Raw genomic sequence first — 18780 nt, 5'->3', positions numbered from 1 at the left:
GTATTGACAGCTGGGAATGGGGACTGAATCCAGTCTATAGAAGGGCAATTGACACCTGGGAATGGGGCTGAATCCAGTCTATAGAAGGGCTATTGACACCTGGGAATGGGGCTGAATCCAGTCTATAGAAGGGGTATTGACACCTGGGAATGGGGCTGAATCCAGTCTATAGAAGGGGCTATTGACACCTGGGAATGGGGCTGAATCCAGTCTATAGAAGGGCTATTGACACCTGGGAATGGGGCTGAATCCAGTCTATAGAAGGGGCTATTGACACCAGGGAATGGGGCTGAATCCAGTCTATAGAAGGGCTATTGACACCAGGGAATGGGGCTGAATCCAGTCTATAGAAGGGCTATTGACACCTGGGAATGGGGCTGAATCCAGTCTATAGAAGGGCTATTGACACCAGGGAATGGGGCTGAATCCAGACTATAGAAGGGCTATTGACACCTGGGAATGGGGCTGAATCCAGTCTATAGAAGGGGCTATTGACACCTGGGAATGGGGCTGAATCCAGTCTATAGAAGGGCTATTGACACCAGGGAATGGGGCTGAATCCAGTCTATAGAAGGGCTATTGACACCAGGGAATGGGGCTGAATCCAGTCTATAGAAGGGCTATTGACACCTGGGAATGGGGCTGAATCCAGTCTATAGAAGGGCTATTGACACCAGGGAAATGGGGCTGAATCCAGTCTATGGAAGGGCTATTGACACCTGGGAATGGGGCTGAATCCAGTCTATAGAAGGGGTATTGACACCTGGGAATGGGGCTGAATCCAGGCTATAGAAGGGCTATTGACACCTGGGAATGGGGGCTGAATCCAGTCTATAGAAGGGCTATTGACACCTGGGAATGGGGCTGAATCCAGTCTATAGAAGGGCTATTGACACCAGGGAATGGGGCTGAATCCAGTCTATAGAAGGGGCTATTGACACCAGGGAATGGGGCTGAATCCAGTCTATAGAAGGGCTATTGACACCTGGGAATGGGGCTGAATCCAGTCTATAGAAGGGGTATTGACACCTGGGAATGGGGCTGAATCCAGTCTATAGAAGGGGTATTGACACCTGGGAATGGGGCTGAATCCAGTCTATAGAAGGGCTATTGACACCAGGGAATGGGGCTGAATCCAGTCCATAGAAGGGGTATTGACACCTGGGAATGGGGCTGAATCCAGTCTATAGAAGGGGTATTGACACCAGGGAATGGGGCTGAATCCAGTCTATAGAAGGGGTATTGACACCAGGGAATGGGGCTGAATCCAGTCTATAGAAGGGGTATTGACACCAGGGAATGGGGCTGAATCCAGTCTATAGAAGGGGTATTGACACCAGGGAATGGGGCTGAATCCAGTCTATAGAAGGGCTATTGACACCAGGGAATGGGGCTGAATCCAGTCTATAGAAGGGCTATTGACACCTGGGAATGGGGCTGAATCCAGTCTATAGAAGGGCTAGTGACACCAGGGAATGGGGCTGAATCCAGTCTATAGAAGGGGTATTGACACCTGGGAATGGGGCTGAATCCAGTCTATAGAAGGGGTATTGACACCTGGGAATGGGGCTGAATCCAGTCGATAGAAGGGCTATTGACACCAGGGAATGGGGCTGAATCCAGTCTATAGAAGGGCTATTGACACCAGGGAATGGGGCTGAATCCAGTCTATAGAAGGGGTATTGACACCTGGGAATGGGGCTGAATCCAGTCTATAGAAGGGGTATTGACACCAGGGAATGGGGCTGAATCCAGTCTATAGAAGGGGTATTGACACCAGGGAATGGGGCTGAATCCAGTCTATAGAAGGGCTAGTGACACCAGGGAATGGGGCTGAATCCAGTCTATAGAAGGGGTATTGACACCTGGGAATGGGGCTGAATCCAGTCTATAGAAGGGGTATTGACACCTGGGAATGGGGCTGAATCCAGTCTATAGATGGGCTATTGACACCAGGAATGGGGCTGAATCCAGTCTATATAGGCTAGTTGACACCTGGGATTGGGGCTGATTCAGATAGTTATAGAGGGCTATTGACTACTGGAATGGGCTGAATCAGTCTTAGTAGGGCTAGTTGTATAAAGGGTTGGGGGCTGATTGCAGTCTATTGAAGGGGTTTGACTACAGGGATTGGGGAGGATGAAGTCTTTAGTAGGGATATGTGAAACAGGGTTGGGGCTGGATTAATGTCTATAGATTGGCTATTGGTATAAGGGATGGGGCTGTTGCATTAGTAGTTGTTGGAGTTGGTATAATGGTATGGGGATGTTGAATGGAGTAGTGTTGGGAGTTGGTATAAGGGGTTGGGGAGGTTGAATAGTCTTGTTGGGGTTGGGTATAAGGGTTGGGAGGTTGAATGGAGTGTTTGGAGTTGGGTATAAGGGTTGGGGAGGTTGAATGAGTTGTTGGGTTGGTATAAGGGTTGGGGAGGTTGAATGAGTTTGTTGGATTGGGTATAAGGGTTGGGAGGTTGAATGAGTGTTTGGTGTGGTATAAGGGTTGGAGGTTGAATGGAGTGTGTTGAGTGGGTATAAGTGTTGGGAGGTTGAATGAGTTGTTGAGTGGTATAAGGGTTGGGGAGGTTGAATGAGTTGTTGGAGTGGGTATAAGGGTTGGAGGTTGAATGAGTGTGTTGAGTGGGTATAAGGGTTGGGGAGGTTGAATGAGTGTGTTTGGGTTGGGTATAAGGGTTGGGAGGTTGAATGAGTGTGTTGGGGTGGGTATAAGGTTGGTAGGGTTGAATGGAGTGTTGTTGAGTGGTATAAGGGTTGGGGAGGTTGAATGGAGTGTTTGGTGTGGTATGAGGGTTGGGTAGGTTGAATGAGTGTGTTGAGTGGGTATAAGGTTGGGAGTTGAATGAGTGTTTGGAGTGGGTATAAGGGTTGGAGGGTTGAATGAGTGTGTTGAGTGGGTATAATGTTGGGAGGTTGAATGAGTGTTTGGAGTGGGTATATGTTGGGAGGTTGAATGAGTGTTTGAGTGGGGTATAATGTTGGAGGTTGAATGGAGTGTGTTAGTGGGGTATAATGTTGGGAGGTTGAATGAGTGTGTTGAGTGGTATATGGTTGTGTGAGAGATTATTATTATTAGTGGTTGTGTTTGTTGTGTGAATGGAAAGGGGATTGTAAAGGAGTGTTTGGTGGATAAAATGGAAAGGGGGATTGTAAAGGAGTGTTAGGGTGGATAAAATGGAAAGGGGGATTGTAAGGAGTGTGTAGTGGATAAAATGGAAAGGGGGATTGTGAAAGGAGTGTTAGTGGTGATAAATGGAAAGGGGGATTGTAAAGGAGTGTTAGGTGGATAAAATGGAAATGGATTGTGTAAGGGAGTGTTAGGTGGATGAAAATGGAATTGGGATTGTAAAGGAGTGTTAGGTGGATGAAATGGAAATGAGGGATTGTAAAGGAGTGTGTAGTGGATGAAAATGGAAATGGGATAGTGAAAGGAGTGTTAGGGTGGATGGAAATGGAAATGGGATTGTAAAAGGAGTGTTAGGTGGATAAAATGGAAATGGGATTGTAAAAGGAGTGTGTAGGTGGATAAAATGGAAATGGGATTGTGAAAGGAGTGTTAGGTGGATGAAAATGGAAATGGGATTGTGAAAGGAGTGTTAGGTGGATAAAATGGAAATGGGATTGTAAAGGAGTGTGTAGGGTGGATAAATGGAAAGGGGGATTGTAAAGGAGTGTTAGTGGATAAAATGGAAATGGGATTGTAAAAGGAGTGTTAGGTGGATAAAATGGAAATGGGGATTGTAAAGGAGGGGTTAGGGTGGATAAAATGGAAATGGGATTGTAAAAGGAGTGTTAGGGTGGATAAAATGGAAATGGGATTGTGAAAGGAGTGTTAGGTGGATAAAATGGAAATGGGATTGTAAAAGGAGTGTTAGGTGGATGAAAATGGAAATGGGGATTGTAAAGGAGTGTGTAGGTGGATAAAATGGAAAGGGGGATTGTAAAGGAGTGTTAGGGTGGATAAAATGGAAATGGGGATTGTAAAGGAGTGTGTAGGTGGATAAAATGGAAAGGGGGATTGTAAAGGAGTGTTAGGGTGGATAAAATGGAAAGGGGATTGTAAAAGGAGTGTTAGGGTGGATGAAAATGGAAAGGGGATTGTAAAGGAGTGTGTAGGTGGATAAAATGGAAATGGGGATTGTGAAAGGAGTGTTGTAGGTGGATGAAAATGGAAATGGGATTGTAAAGGGTGTGTTAGGGTGGATGAAAATGGAAAGGGGGATTGTAAAGGAGTGTTAGGTGGATGAAAATGGAAATGGGGATTGTAAAGGAGTGTGTAGGGTGTGATAAAATGGAAATGGGGGATTGTAAAATGAGTTGTTAGGTGGATAAAATGGAAAGGGGGATAGTAAAGGAGTGTTAGGTTGGATGAAAATGGAAAGGGTGGATTGTAAAAGGAGTTGTTAGGGTGGATGAAAATGGAAATGGGGATTGTAAAATGAGTGTGTAGGTGTGATAAAATGGAATTGGATTGTAAATGAGTTGTGTAGGTTGATGAAAATTGAAAGGGTTGTAAATGAGCTGTTATTGATGATTCAGCCCATTCCTGGTGTCAATAGCTTTATGAGATGGATTCAGTCATTGAAAGGTAGTGTCAATAGCCTTCTATAGACTGGATTCAGCCCATTCCCAGGTGTCAATACCCTTCTATAGACTGGATTCAGCCCATTCCTGGTGTCAATAGCCTTCTATAGACTGGATTCGAGCCCCATTCCCAGGTGTCAATAGCCCTTCTAGTAGACTGGATTCAGCCCCATTCCTGGTGTCAATAGCCCTTCTATAGACTGGATTCAGCCCCATTCCCTGGTGTCAATACCCTTCTATAGACTGGATTCAGCCCCATTCCCTGGTGTCAATAGCCCTTCTATAGACTGGATTCAGCCCCATTCCTGGTGTCAATAGCCCTTCTATAGACTGGATTCAGCCCCATTCCCTGGTGTCAATAGCCCTTCTATAGACTGGATTCAGCCCCATTCCCAGGTGTCAATACCCCTTCTATAGGACTGGATTCAGCCCCATTCCCTGGTGTCAATAGCCCTTCTATAGACTGGATTCAGCCCCATTCCCTGTGTCAATACCCCTTCTATAGACTGGATTCAGCCCCATTCCCAGGTGTCAATAGCCCTTCTATAGACTGGATTCAGCCCCATTCCCAGGTGTCAATAGCCCTTCTATAGACTGGATTCAGCCCCATTCCCTGGTGTCAATAGCCCTTCTATAGACTGGATTCAGCCCCATTCCCTGGTGTCAATAGCCCTTCTATAGACTGGATTCAGCCCCATTCCCAGGTGTCAATAGCCCTTCTATAGACTGGATTCAGCCCCATTCCCAGGTGTCAATAGCCCTTCTATAGACTGGATTCAGCCCCATTCCCAGGTGTCAATAGCCCTTCTATAGACTGGATTCAGCCCCATTCCCAGGTGTCAATAGCCCTTCTATAGACTGGATTCAGCCCCATTCCTGGTGTCAATAGCCCTTCTATAGACTGGATTCAGCCCCATTCCCAGGTGTCAATAGCCCTTCTATAGACTGGATTCAGCCCCATTCCCTGGTGTCAATAGCCCTTCTATAGACTGGATTCAGCCCCATTCCCTGGTGTCAATAGCCCTTCTATAGACTGGATTCAGCCCCATTCCCAGGTGTCAATAGCCCTTCTATAGACTGGATTCAGCCCCATTCCCAGGTGTCAATAGCCCTTCTATAGTCTGGATTCAGCCCCATTCCCTGGTGTCAATAGCCCTTCTATAGACTGGATTCAGCCCCATTCCCAGTGTCAATAGCCCTTCTATAGACTGGATTCAGCCCCATTCCCTGTGTCAATAGCCCTTCTATAGACTGGATTCAGCCCCATTCCCTGGTGTCAATAGCCCTTCTATAGACTGGATTCAGCCCCATTCCCAGGTGTCAATAGCCCTTCTATAGACTGGATTCAGCCCCATTCCCAGGTGTCAATAGCCCTTCTATAGACTGGATTCAGCCCCATTCCCAGGTGTCAATACCCCTTCTATAGACTGGATTCAGCCCCATTCCCAGGTGTCAATAGCCCTTCTATAGACTGGATTCAGCCCCATTCCCAGGTGTCAATTGCCCTTCTATAGATGGATTCAGTCCCATTCCCAGCTGTCAATACCCCTTCTATAGACTGGATTCAGCCCCATTCCCAGGTGTCACTAGCCCTTCTATAGACTGGATTCAGCCCCATTCCCAGGTGTCACTAGCCCTTCTATAGACTGGATTCAGCCCCATTCCCAGGTGTCACTAGCCCTTCTATAGACTGGATTCAGTCCCATTCCCAGGTGTCAATAGCCCTTCTATAGACTGGATTCAGCCCCATTCCCAGGTGTCAATACCCCTTCTATAGACTGGATTCAGCCCCATTCCAGGTGTCAATACCCCTTCTATAGACTGGATTCAGCCCATTCCCTGGTGTCAATAGCCCTTCTATAGACTGGATTCAGCCCCATTCCCTGGTGTCAATAGCCCTTCTATAGACTGGATTCAGCCCCATTCCCAGGTGTCAATACCCCTTCTATAGACTGGATTCAGCCCCATTCCCTGGTGTCAATAGCCCTTCTATAGACTGGATTCAGCCCCATTCCCAGGTGTCAATACCCTTCTATAGACTGGATTCAGCCCATTCCCAGGTGTCAATAGCCCTTCTATAGACTGGATTCAGCCCCATTCCAGGTGTCAATAGCCCTTCTATAGACTGGATTCAGTCCCATTCCCAGGTGTCAATAGCCCTTCTATAGACTGGATTCAGCCCCATTCCCAGGTGTCAATACCCCTTCTATAGACTGGATTCAGCCCCATTCCCAGGTGTCAATAGCCCTTCTATAGACTGGATTCAGCCCCATTCCCAGGTGTCAATACCCCTTCTATAGACTGGATTCAGCCCCATTCCAGGTGTCAATAGCCCTTCTATAGACTGGATTCAGCCCATTCCCTGGTGTCAATAGCCCTTCTATAGACTGGATTCAGCCCCATTCCCAGGTGTCAATAGCCCTTCTATAGACTGGATTCAGCCCCATTCCCAGGTGTCAATACCCTTCTATAGACTGGATTCAGCCCCATTCCCAGGTGTCAATACCCCTTCTACAGACTGGATTCAGCCCCATTCCTGGTGTCACTAGCCCTTCTATAGACTGGATTCAGCCCCATTCCCTGGTGTCAATACCCCTTCTATAGACTGGATTCAGCCCCATTCCCTGGTGTCAATACCCCTTCTATAGACTGGATTCAGCCCCATTCCCAGGTGTCAATACCCCTTCTATAGACTGGATTCAGCCCCATTCCCTGGTGTCAATAGCCCTTCTATAGACTGGATTCAGCCCATTCCCTGGTGTCAATAGCCCTTCTATCGACTGGATTCAGCCCCATTCCCAGGTGTCAATACCCCTTCTATAGACTGGATTCAGCCCCATTCCCAGGTGTCAATACCCCTTCTATAGACTGGATTCAGCCCCATTCCCTGGTGTCAATAGCCCTTCTATAGACTGGATTCAGCCCCATTCCCAGGTGTCAATAGCCCTTCTATAGACTGGATTCAGCCCCATTCCCAGGTGTCAATAGCCCTTCTATAGACTGGATTCAGCCCCATTCCCAGGTGTCAATAGCCCTTCTATAGACTGGATTCAGCCCCATTCCCAGGTGTCAATAGCCCTTCTATAGACTGGATTCAGCCCCATTCCCAGGTGTCAATACCCCTTCTATAGACTGGATTCAGCCCCATTCCCTGGTGTCAATACCCCTTCTATAGACTGGATTCAGCCCCATTCCCAGGTGTCAATACCCCTTCTATAGACTGGATTCAGCCCCATTCCCTGGTGTCAATAGCCCTTCTATAGACTGGATTCAGCCCCATTCCCTGGTGTCAATACCCCTTCTATAGACTGGATTCAGCCCATTCCCAGGTGTCAATACCCCTTCTATAGACTGGATTCAGCCCCATTCCCTGGTGTCAATACCCCTTCTATAGACTGGATTCAGCCCCATTCCCAGGTGTCAATAGCCCTTCTATAGACTGGATTCAGCCTCATTCCCAGGTGTCAATAGCCCTTCTATAGACTGGATTCAGCCCCATTCCCAGGTGTCAATACCCCTTCTATAGACTGGATTCAGCCCCATTCCCAGGTGTCAATAGCCCTTCTATAGACTGGATTCAGCCCCATTCCCAGGTGTCAATAGCCCTTCTATAGACTGGATTCAGCCCCATTCCCAGGTGTCAATAGCCCTTCTATAGACTGGATTCAGCCCCATTCCCAGGTGTCAATAGCCCTTCTATAGACTGGATTCAGCCCCATTCCTGGTGTCAATACCCCTTCTATAGACTGGATTCAGCCCCATTCCCTGGTGTCAATAGCCCTTCTATAGACTGGATTCAGCCCCATTCCCAGGTGTCAATAGCCCTTCTATAGACTGGATTCAGCCCCATTCCCTGGTGTCAATAGCCCTTCTATAGACTGGATTCAGCCCCATTCCCTGGTGTCAATACCCCTTCTATAGACTGGATTCAGCCCATTCCCAGGTGTCAATACCCCTTCTATAGACTGGATTCAGCCCCATTCCCAGGTGTCAATAGCCCTTCTATAGACTGGATTCAGCCCCATTCCCAGGTGTCAATAGCCCTTCTATAGACTGATTCAGCCCCATTCCCAGGTGTCAATAGCCCTTCTATAGACTGGATTCAGCCCCATTCCCTGGTGTCAATAGCCTTCTATAGACTGGATTCAGCCCCATTCCCTGGTGTCAATAGCCCTTCTATAGACTGGATTCAGCCCCATTCCCAGGTGTCAATAGCCCTTCTATAGACTGGATTCAGCCCATTCCCAGGTGTCAATAGCCCTTCTATAGACTGGATTCAGCCCATTCCCAGGTGTCAATAGCCCTTCTATAGACTGGATTCAGCCCCATTCCCAGGTGTCAATAGCCCTTCTATAGACTGGATTCAGCCCCATTCCCTGGTGTCAATAGCCCTTCTATAGACTGGATTCAGCCCCATTCCCTGGTGTCAATAGCCCTTCTATAGACTGGATTCAGCCCCATTCCCAGGTGTCAATACCCCTTCTATAGACTGGATTCAGCCCCATTCCCAGGTGTCAATAGCCCTTCTATAGACTGGATTCAGCCCCATTCCCAGGTGTCAATAGCCCTTCTATAGACTGGATTCAGCCCCATTCCCAGGTGTCAATAGCCCTTCTATAGACTGGATTCAGCCCCATTCCCAGGTGTCAATAGCCCTTCTATAGACTGGATTCAGCCCCATTCCCTGGTGTCAATAGCCCTTCTATAGACTGGATTCAGCCCCATTCCCATGTGTCAATAGCCCTTCTATAGACTGGATTCAGACCCATTCCCAGGTGTCAATAGCCCTTCTATAGACTGGATTCAGCCCCATTCCCAGGTGTCAATAGCCCTTCTATAGACTGGATTCAGCCCCATTCCCAGGTGTCAATAGCCCTTCTATAGACTGGATTCAGCCCCATTCCCTGGTGTCAATAGCCCTTCTATAGACTGGATTCAGTCCCATTCCCAGGTGTCAATAGCCCTTCTATAGACTGGATTCAGCCCCATTCCCAGGTGTCAATAGCCCTTCTATAGACTGGATTCAGCCCCATTCCCAGGTGTCAATAGCCCTTCTATAGACTGGATTCAGCCCCATTCCCTGGTGTCAATACCCCTTCTATAGACTGGATTCAGTCCCATTCCCTGGTGTCAATAGCCCTTCTATAGACTGGATTCAGACCCATTCCCAGGTGTCAATAGCCCTTCTATAGACTGGATTCAGCCCCATTCCCAGGTGTCAATAGCCCTTCTATAGACTGGATTCAGTCCCATTCCCAGGTGTCAATAGCCCTTCTATAGACTGGATTCAGCCCCATTCCCAGGTGTCAATAGCCCTTCTATAGACTGGATTCAGCCCCATTCCCAGGTGTCAATAGCCCTTCTATAGACTGGATTCAGCCCCATTCCCAGGTGTCAATAGCCCTTCTATAGACTGGATTCAGCCCCATTCCCAGGTGTCAATAGCCCTTCTATAGACTGGATTCAGCCCCATTCCCTGGTGTCAATACCCCTTCTATAGACTGGATTCAGCCCCATTCCCTGGTGTCAATAGCCCTTCTATAGACTGGATTCAGCCCCATTCCCAGGTGTCAATACCCCTTCTATAGACTGGATTCAGCCCCATTCCCAGGTGTCAATAGCCCTTCTATAGACTGGATTCAGCCCCATTCCCAGGTGTCAATAGCCCTTCTATAGACTGGATTCAGCCCCATTCCCAGGTGTCAATACCCCTTCTATAGACTGGATTCAGCCCCATTCCCAGGTGTCAATAGCCCTTCTATAGACTGGATTCAGCCCCATTCCCATGTGTCAATAGCCCTTCTATAGACTGGATTCAGCCCCATTCCCAGGTGTCAATAGCCCTTCTATAGACTGGATTCAGCCCCATTCCCAGGTGTCAATACCCCTTCTATAGACTGGATTCAGCCCCATTCCCATGTGTCAATAGCCCTTCTATAGACTGGATTCAGCCCCATTCCCAGGTGTCAATAGCCCTTCTATAGACTGGATTCAGCCGTACTCCCAGGTGTCAATAGCCCTTCTATAGACTGGATTCAGCCCCATTCCCAGGTGTCAATAGCCCTTCTATAGACTGGATTCAGCCCCATTCCCTGGTGTCAATAGCCCTTCTATAGACTGGATTCAGCCGTACTCCCAGGTGTCAATAGCCCTTCTATAGACTGGATTCAGCCCCATTCCCAGGTGTCAATAGCCCTTCTATAGACTGGATTCAGCCCCATTCCCTGGTGTCAATAGCCCTTCTATAGACTGGATTCAGCCCCATTCCCAGGTGTCAATAGCCCTTCTATAGACTGGATTCAGTCCCATTCCCAGGTGTCAATAGCCCTTCTATAGACTGGATTCAGCCCCATTCCCAGGTGTCAATAGCCCTTCTATAGACTGGATTCAGCCCCATTCCCTGGTGTCAATACCCCTTCTATAGACTGGATTCAGCCTCATTCCCAGGTGTCAATAGCCCTTCTATAGACTGGATTCAGCCCCATTCCCATGTGTCAATAGCCCTTCTATAGACTGGATTCAGACCCATTCCCAGGTGTCAATAGCCCTTCTATAGACTGGATTCAGACCCATTCCCATGTGTCAATAGCCCTTCTATAGACTGGATTCAGACCCATTCCCAGGTGTCAATAGCCCTTCTATAGACTGGATTCAGACCCATTCCCAGGTGTCAATAGCCCTTCTATAGACTGGATTCAGCCCCATTCCCAGGTGTCAATAGCCCTTCTATAGACTGGATTCAGCCCCATTCCCAGGTGTCAATAGCCCTTCTATAGACTGGATTCAGCCCCATTCCCAGGTGTCAATAGCCCTTCTATAGACTGGATTCAGCCCCATTCCCAGGTGTCAATAGCCCTTCTATAGACTGGATTCAGTCCCATTCCCAGGTGTCAATAGCCCTTCTATAGACTGGATTCAGCCCCATTCCCAGGTGTCAATAGCCCTTCTATAGACTGGATTCAGCCCCATTCCCAGGTGTCAATAGCCCTTCTATAGACTGGATTCAGCCCCATTCCCAGGTGTCAATAGCCCTTCTATAGACTGGATTCAGCCCCATTCCCAGGTGTCAATAGCCCTTCTATAGACTGGATTCAGCCCCATTCCCTGGTGTCAATAGCCCTTCTATAGACTGGATTCAGCCTCATTCCCAGGTGTCAATAGCCCTTCTATAGACTGGATTCAGCCCCATTCCCATGTGTCAATAGCCCTTCTATAGACTGGATTCAGACCCATTCCCAGGTGTCAATAGCCCTTCTATAGACTGGATTCAGACCCATTCCCATGTGTCAATAGCCCTTCTATAGACTGGATTCAGACCCATTCCCAGGTGTCAATAGCCCTTCTATAGACTGGATTCAGACCCATTCCCAGGTGTCAATAGCCCTTCTATAGACTGGATTCAGCCCCATTCCCATGTGTCAATAGCCCTTCTATAGACTGGATTCAGACCCATTCCCAGGTGTCAATAGCCCTTCTATAGACTGGATTCAGCCCCATTCCCAGGTGTCAATAGCCCTTCTATAGACTGGATTCAGCCCCATTCCCAGGTGTCAATACCCCTTCTATAGACTGGATTCAGCCCCATTCCCTGGTGTCAATAGCCCTTCTATAGACTGGATTCAGCCCCATTCCCAGGTGTCAATAGCCCTTCTATAGACTGGATTCAGCCCCATTCCCAGGTGTCAATAGCCCTTCTATAGACTGGATTCAGCCCCATTCCCTGGTGTCAATAGCCCTTCTATAGACTGGATTCAGCCCCATTCCCAGGTGTCAATAGCCCTTCTATAGACTGGATTCAGCCCCATTCCCAGGTGTGCATACCCCTTCTATAGACTGGATTCAGCCCCATTCCCTGGTGTCAATACCCCTTCTATAGACTGGATTCAGCCCCATTCCCAGGTGTCAATAGCCCTTCTATAGACTGGATTCAGCCCCATTCCCATGTGTCAATAGCCCTTCTATAGACTGGATTCAGCCCCATTCCCAGGTGTCAATAGCCCTTCTATAGACTGGATTCAGCCCCATTCCCAGGTGTCAATACCCCTTCTATAGACTGGATTCAGCCCCATTCCCAGGTGTCAATAGCCCTTCTATAGACTGGATTCAGCCCCATTCCCAGGTGTCAATACCCCTTCTATAGACTGGATTCAGCCCCATTCCCAGGTGTCAATACCCCTTCTATAGACTGGATTCAGCCCCATTCCCTGGTGTCAATACCCCTTCTATAGACTGGATTCAGCCCCATTCCCAGGTGTCAATACCCCTTCTATAGACTGGATTCAGCCTCACTCCCTGGTGTCAATACCCCTTCTATAGACTGGATTCAGCCCCATTCCCATGTGTCAATAGCCCTTCTATAGACTGGATTCAGACCCATTCCCAGGTGTCGATAGCCCTTCTATAGACTGGATTCAGCCCCATTCCCATGTGTCAATAGCCCTTCTATAGACTGGATTTAGCCCCATTCCCATGTGTCAATAGCCCTTCTATAGACTGGATTCAGCCCCATTCCCATGTGTCAATAGCCCTTCTATAGACTGGATTCAGCCCCATTCCCAGGTGTCGATAGCCCTTCTATAGACTGGATTCAGCCTCACTCCCAGGTGTCAATAGCCCTTCTATAGACTGGATTCAGCCCCATTCCCAGGTGTCAATAGCCCTTCTATAGACTGGATTCAGCCCCATTCCCAGGTGTCAATACCCCTTCTATAGACTGGATTCAGCCCCATTCCCAGGTGTCAATAGCCCTTCTATAGACTGGATTCAGCCCCATTCCCAGGTGTCAATAGCCCTTCTATAGACTGGATTCAGCCCCATTCCCAGGTGTCGATACCCCTTCTATAGACTGGATTCAGCCCCATTCCCAGGTGTCAATAGTCCTTCTATAGACTGGATTCAGCCCCATTCCCAGGTGTCAATAGTCCTTCTATAGACTGGATTCAGCCCCATTCCCAGGTGTCAATAGCCCTTCTATAGACTGGATTCAGCCCCATTCCCAGGTGTCGATACCCCTTCTATAGACTGGATTCAGCCCCATTCCCTGGTGTCAATAGCCCTTCTATAGACTGGATTCAGCCCCATTCCCAGGTGTCAATAGCCCTTCTATAGACTGGATTCAGCCCCATTCCCAGGTGTCAATAGCCCGTCTATAGACTGGATTCAGCCCCATTCCCAGGTGTCAATAGCCCTTCTATAGACTGGATTCAGCCCCATTCCCAGGTGTCAATAGCCCTTCTATAGACTGGATTCAGCCCCATTCCCAGGTGTCAATAGCCCTTCTATAGACTGGATTCAGCCCCATTCCCAGGTGTCAATAGCCCTTCTATAGACTGGATTCAGCCCCATTCCCAGGTGTCAATAGCCCTTCTATAGACTGGATTCAGCCCCATTCCCAGGTGTCAATAGCCCTTCTATAGACTGGATTCAGTCCCATTCCCTGGTGTCAATACCCCTTCTATAGACTGGATTCAGCCCCATTCCCAGGTGTCAATAGCCCTTCTATAGACTGGATTCAGCCCCATTCCCTGGTGTCAATAGCCCTTCTATAGACTGGATTCAGCCCCATTCCCAGGTGTCAATACCCCTTCTATAGACTGGATTCAGCCCCATTCCCTGGTGTCAATAGCCCTTCTATAGACTGGATTCAGCCCCATTCCCAGGTGTCAATAGCCCTTCTATAGACTGGATTCAGCCTCACTCCCAGGTGTCAATTGCCCTTCTATAGACTGGATTCAGCCCCATTCCCAGGTGTCAATAGCCCTTCTATAGACTGGATTCAGCCCCATTCCCAGGTGTCAATAGCCCTTCTATAGACTGGATTCAGCCTCACTCCCAGGTGTCAATAGCCCTTCTATAGACTGGATTCAGCCCCATTCCCAGGTGTCAATAGCCCTTCTATAGACTGGATTCAGCCCCATTCCCTGGTGTCAATACCCCTTCTATAGACTGGATTCAGCCCCATTCCCATGTGTCGACAAATCTTCTATAGACAGGACTGGACTCCATTCCTCCTATACCTTGGTTTCAACCCTGACTATAGCAAGGCTTCCATAATGCTGGGTGTGCCATCACTTCACTGAATTAACACCGGTGCTTTGCTCCTTTCAGCCTCTATGGTGGAAAAAACTTCTGCCTGAGCTTTGTAGGCGGACAAGAGGAGCGGGAGGAGAAAACCGAATACTGGTCTCGTCACTGAAAGGTATTTTGTTTGTGTGTCTCATCCTTTTGCAATAGGTTAGGTACTGATCATGTTGCAGCCAGTAACTACACTTCAGAAGTGCTTCATTGGCTGTAAAGTGCCCGGGGTCGTCCTGAGGTCATGAAAGCAGCCATATAAATGCAAGTTCTTTCTTGATTTCTTTGATGCATAAAACTGGGCCAAAGAGGGAAAGTTTATTTTTCCTGCTGTTCTGGTCGTTTTATTTTCTTAAATACACTAAATGTAATTCATTTTTATTTTTGTTCTTCTATTTTTCTGCCCATACCCTTCCCCTTGAGAAGGTGATACCACAAGCTTGGGTATGGCTCCATGGGTGGATGTGGCCTGCTCGGGCCTCACCCAAGTGCACACTTTTTTCATTTGAGTTTGGACGCTGAACATCAATGGGATGTTTGACCATGAGACCCATCACAGTCAAACTTCACCCATTGTCCACCACAACAACAACTTGCATTTATATAGCGCCTTTAACGTAATAAAAAGTCCTGAGGCGCTTCACAGGAGCGTTAATCAAACAAAATTTGATATCGAGCCTCATATGGAGATATTAGGACAGGTAACCAAAAGCTTGGTCGAAGAGGTAATTTTTAAGGAGCGTCTTAAAGTAGGCGAGAGAGGCGGAGAGGTTTAGGGAGGGAATTGCAGAATTGGGGCCCAGGCAGCTGAAGGCACGGCCACCAGTGGTTGAGCGTTTAGAATCGGGGATGCGCAAGAGGCCAGAATTGGAGGAGCGCTGCGATCTAGGAGGGTTGTAGGGCTGCAGGAGGTTACAGAGATAGGAAGGGACGAGGCCATGGAAGGATTTGCAAAGCAGGATAAGAATTTTAAATACAATAATTTATTTTATTAATAAAAAAAAAAAATTGCTAGCCAGCAAATGGAAAACCAGTTGTAGCAATCAGTTGACCAGGGATCAAGCCCAGCACCCTTCCTGCTCTGTGTGGTTACGTTTAACCACACACACAGGCACTGGGGAAGGGAGGAAAGCCCGGTTACTACACATCTAAAATGCATGATAATATCACTAACCGTGTTCGAGCTGTGCCTTTGCATTGCTGGTGTTGGTATCTGTTTCCATAAAGTGAGGGTTTCTGCATGCAATCCACAGAGTTACTTGGCCTGATTTTTAGATTCTGATTCCAAAACGTTTGCATTTCTCCCCCAGAAACCTTGGCAGTGGTAGCCACCACACTACAGCCTATGGATTTTCTAAGTATGTTGCCAGATGATGGTGTCGCTCCATTTTTCCTACCCCATCTCCTGGAATGCAGCAGGAAGAATTCAATAACTTGACCGGGAGTCAACATCGAGCAGAACAGAGCTCTGTGTTGGGCCACACCATGAGATGTTCAAATCATCCCAGGAGCCCAGAACGGAAAACCATTATTTTGCCTCGATTCTGCTGCAGGACGAAACAATGTGACGTGCATCTGACTCGATTCTGGTGCAGAATAGAACTGTGAAGATCAACTTAATTCTAACCTACACTGGCAAAAAAAAAAACCCAACTGGAAACCTGGTCGATTTAAGTGTTGCAGTGCATCTACGTAGCAACACGTGTTGGAGTAGAAATTCATGGCAAAGTTCACTTACTGATGGTCAACACACTCCTGCGTGCTATATCTACAGCAACATTAATAAACGCTCAAGTAAGAACAGCGTAACTGCATCTAGTACGACCAGGTTAAGGTTCATATATGAACTTCACTGGAATTTTCTACCCTTTGACCCATTGATACACGGTGTATCTGAATGTTTTGGCATTTCTGTTTCCAACTTGGGAGTTCTTTTGGAGTAATTTTTTTGAGTTTTGTCTAATAAGCCACTTTCTCCACCTTCCCGCCTTCAAAATCACCCCAGTGCCATGTACGGTACTCAAACCCAGATGGTAGATGCATGACCCCCTCCCAGTGCTCTCTGCCCCAAAGACATGCCTGTGACTGGGAAACTGCTATCGTACCATTCTGCTGTATAGTGCGCTGGATTGCCCACTTTATATTCCATTTCCTCCCCGTCTACTTACCCCTCCCCTCACAGAAACCAATATCATTTGTATTCCAGTGACTTCTAGATTAACTGTACCAATTAATCTCCTCTGAACTCTAACTTTTCACCAGTATGTGTATTTAACCAATTATTTATTTAACCTGTTGATATTTCACTTCTCTTTGGGAGATATGTAAATATTATAAGTCTGGCCCATACCCAGTAACCTCTTAACCAGACAGCCAAAAACCTCTCTCTTTAGATTCAGAAAATGCAAATTGCTGATTATAATATTAAGTTCTACTTTACTGGCTATGCAAACATTACTCATCCAATCACGGTGGATTAATTAGTTCACAAACTTGCAGTTGGGTTATGCTGTTGCCGGGTAGAGTAGTCCTTTTCCTTTTGAAATGGTCTTGATGAGAAAAGTGTGAAATAAAATTCAATAGCCAAAACTCTGGCTACTCACCTAGAATAGTACAGCATCAGGTCTGCCTTTTTATTTCTTAGCAGATTATTTGAGGTTAAAGAACCCATTTCCTGAAGATAGATTGCAAATGATCAGAGAAGTGATTATTCAGTTGCATTACAAGCAGATCGATTGATTAAAAATACACTTCAATCTTTAGTTGGCAAAATTCATTGTGATTAGTGTATCAAGCACATCGAAAAATCACCTATTCTTCTTCTTAGGCAGTCTGTCGGAACTGAGGATGACTTGCTTCCACATTAAAAATGAGTTTGCAGGTGACTGATGAGTCCAATGCGGGACCTACAGTCTGTGGTAAACCACTGTTATTGTTGCTCACTGTTGTTGTTGTTGCACACTGTTGTATCTATGCATGCCTCAGCTGGCTCCTCCCCTGGCTCCACCCACACGCCCAGGTATAAAGGTGACTGCTCTGCAGCCCCCTGCCTTCTTGGAAACCAGTCAACCACGAGAGGCATGCTCTGTTCTTTGTTAATAAAAGCCTTTTAGTTACTCTCCGTCTTTTATGAGTAATTGATAGCGCATCAATTTTATTAACAAAAACAAAATGTCGGCACCAAACGCTGAGCAGCAGGCGCTGCAGCAAATGACGGCACCAAACGCTGAGCAGCAGGCGCTGCTGCATGCCCTCAGACCAACATGCCTGGACCTAGACCCTCAAGAGGCGGGTTCGTCTACCAAGTTTGCACAATGGCTGCGTTGCTTCGAAGCTTACCTGGAAGCCTCAGCCGTGACACTAGATGGAAACAAACTAAAAATCCTGGCCTCCAAGGTGGGCCACCAAGTCTACACGCTCATCCAGGACACGACTACCTACGCGGCGGCTATCGATCTGCTAAAAGGACAATACACACGCCCCGTAAATACGGTTTATGCCAGACACCTCCTGAGATCCCGCAAACAGCAGTCCGGGGAATCGGTGGAGGCATTCCTACGGGCACTACAGATACTCGGCCGAGCCTGCGATTGTAAAGAGGTATCGGCCGCGACACACACGGGGACTTATCCAAGATGCTTTCGTTGCGGGCCTCAAGTCCGACTACTCCCGGCAGAGACAGCTGGAGAAGGGCGAAATCGACCTGAAGAAGGCAGTGTCCCTCGCGCTCTCGCTAGACGCGGCCCACCGGAATATGGGCGCATTCTCCCCTAACCGCCCCGCACCGTGGACGCCGCAACCTTGGGTCATGGGACCGCCACCCCCGGCACCAACTGCTGCAGCGATGTCCAAGGGCCCGAAATGTTACTTTTGTGGCCAGGCAAAACACCCCAGAGCACGCTGCCCGGCGAAAAACGCTACCTGCTCTGGCTGCGGGAAGAAAGGACACTACGTCAGCACCTGCAATGGTAAAACCACTAACGCCAGCAGCGCCGCGTGTGAACCGTGGGGGCAGCCATCTTGTCCGCCATCTTGGACACCTCCAGCCGCGTGGGGATCGGGATCATGGGCGCAGCCATTTTGTCCGCCATCTTGGACGCCTCCAACT

At 47.9% G+C, this 18780-nt stretch overlaps 1 protein-coding gene across 3 annotated transcripts in view; it reads left to right on the top strand.

Annotated features, from left to right (window-relative positions):
* hps3 (HPS3 biogenesis of lysosomal organelles complex 2 subunit 1) overlaps positions 1–17789 on the top strand; it is a 76648-nt gene extending 58859 nt beyond the window's left edge. For all 3 annotated transcript variants that reach the window (XM_085989837.1, XM_085989838.1, XM_085989836.1), the window contains exons 17-18: positions 14706–14796; positions 15983–17789. In XM_085989837.1, the coding sequence (XP_085845963.1) occupies positions 14706–14796; positions 15983–16110 (219 nt within the window). In that variant the 3' untranslated portion in view covers positions 16111–17789. The remainder of the gene's footprint in view (positions 1–14705; positions 14797–15982) is intronic.
* The last annotated feature ends 991 nt before the right edge of the window (positions 17790–18780 follow it).

This window comes from Somniosus microcephalus, chromosome 6, assembly GCF_052327205.1.
Source record: "Somniosus microcephalus isolate GS21.2 chromosome 6, FLI_Smic_1.0, whole genome shotgun sequence".
Classification (NCBI taxonomy): Eukaryota; Metazoa; Chordata; class Chondrichthyes; order Squaliformes; family Somniosidae; genus Somniosus; species Somniosus microcephalus.
The sequence above is the reverse complement of the archived record's forward strand: the minus strand, read 5'-3'. Positions and strand labels throughout refer to the sequence as shown.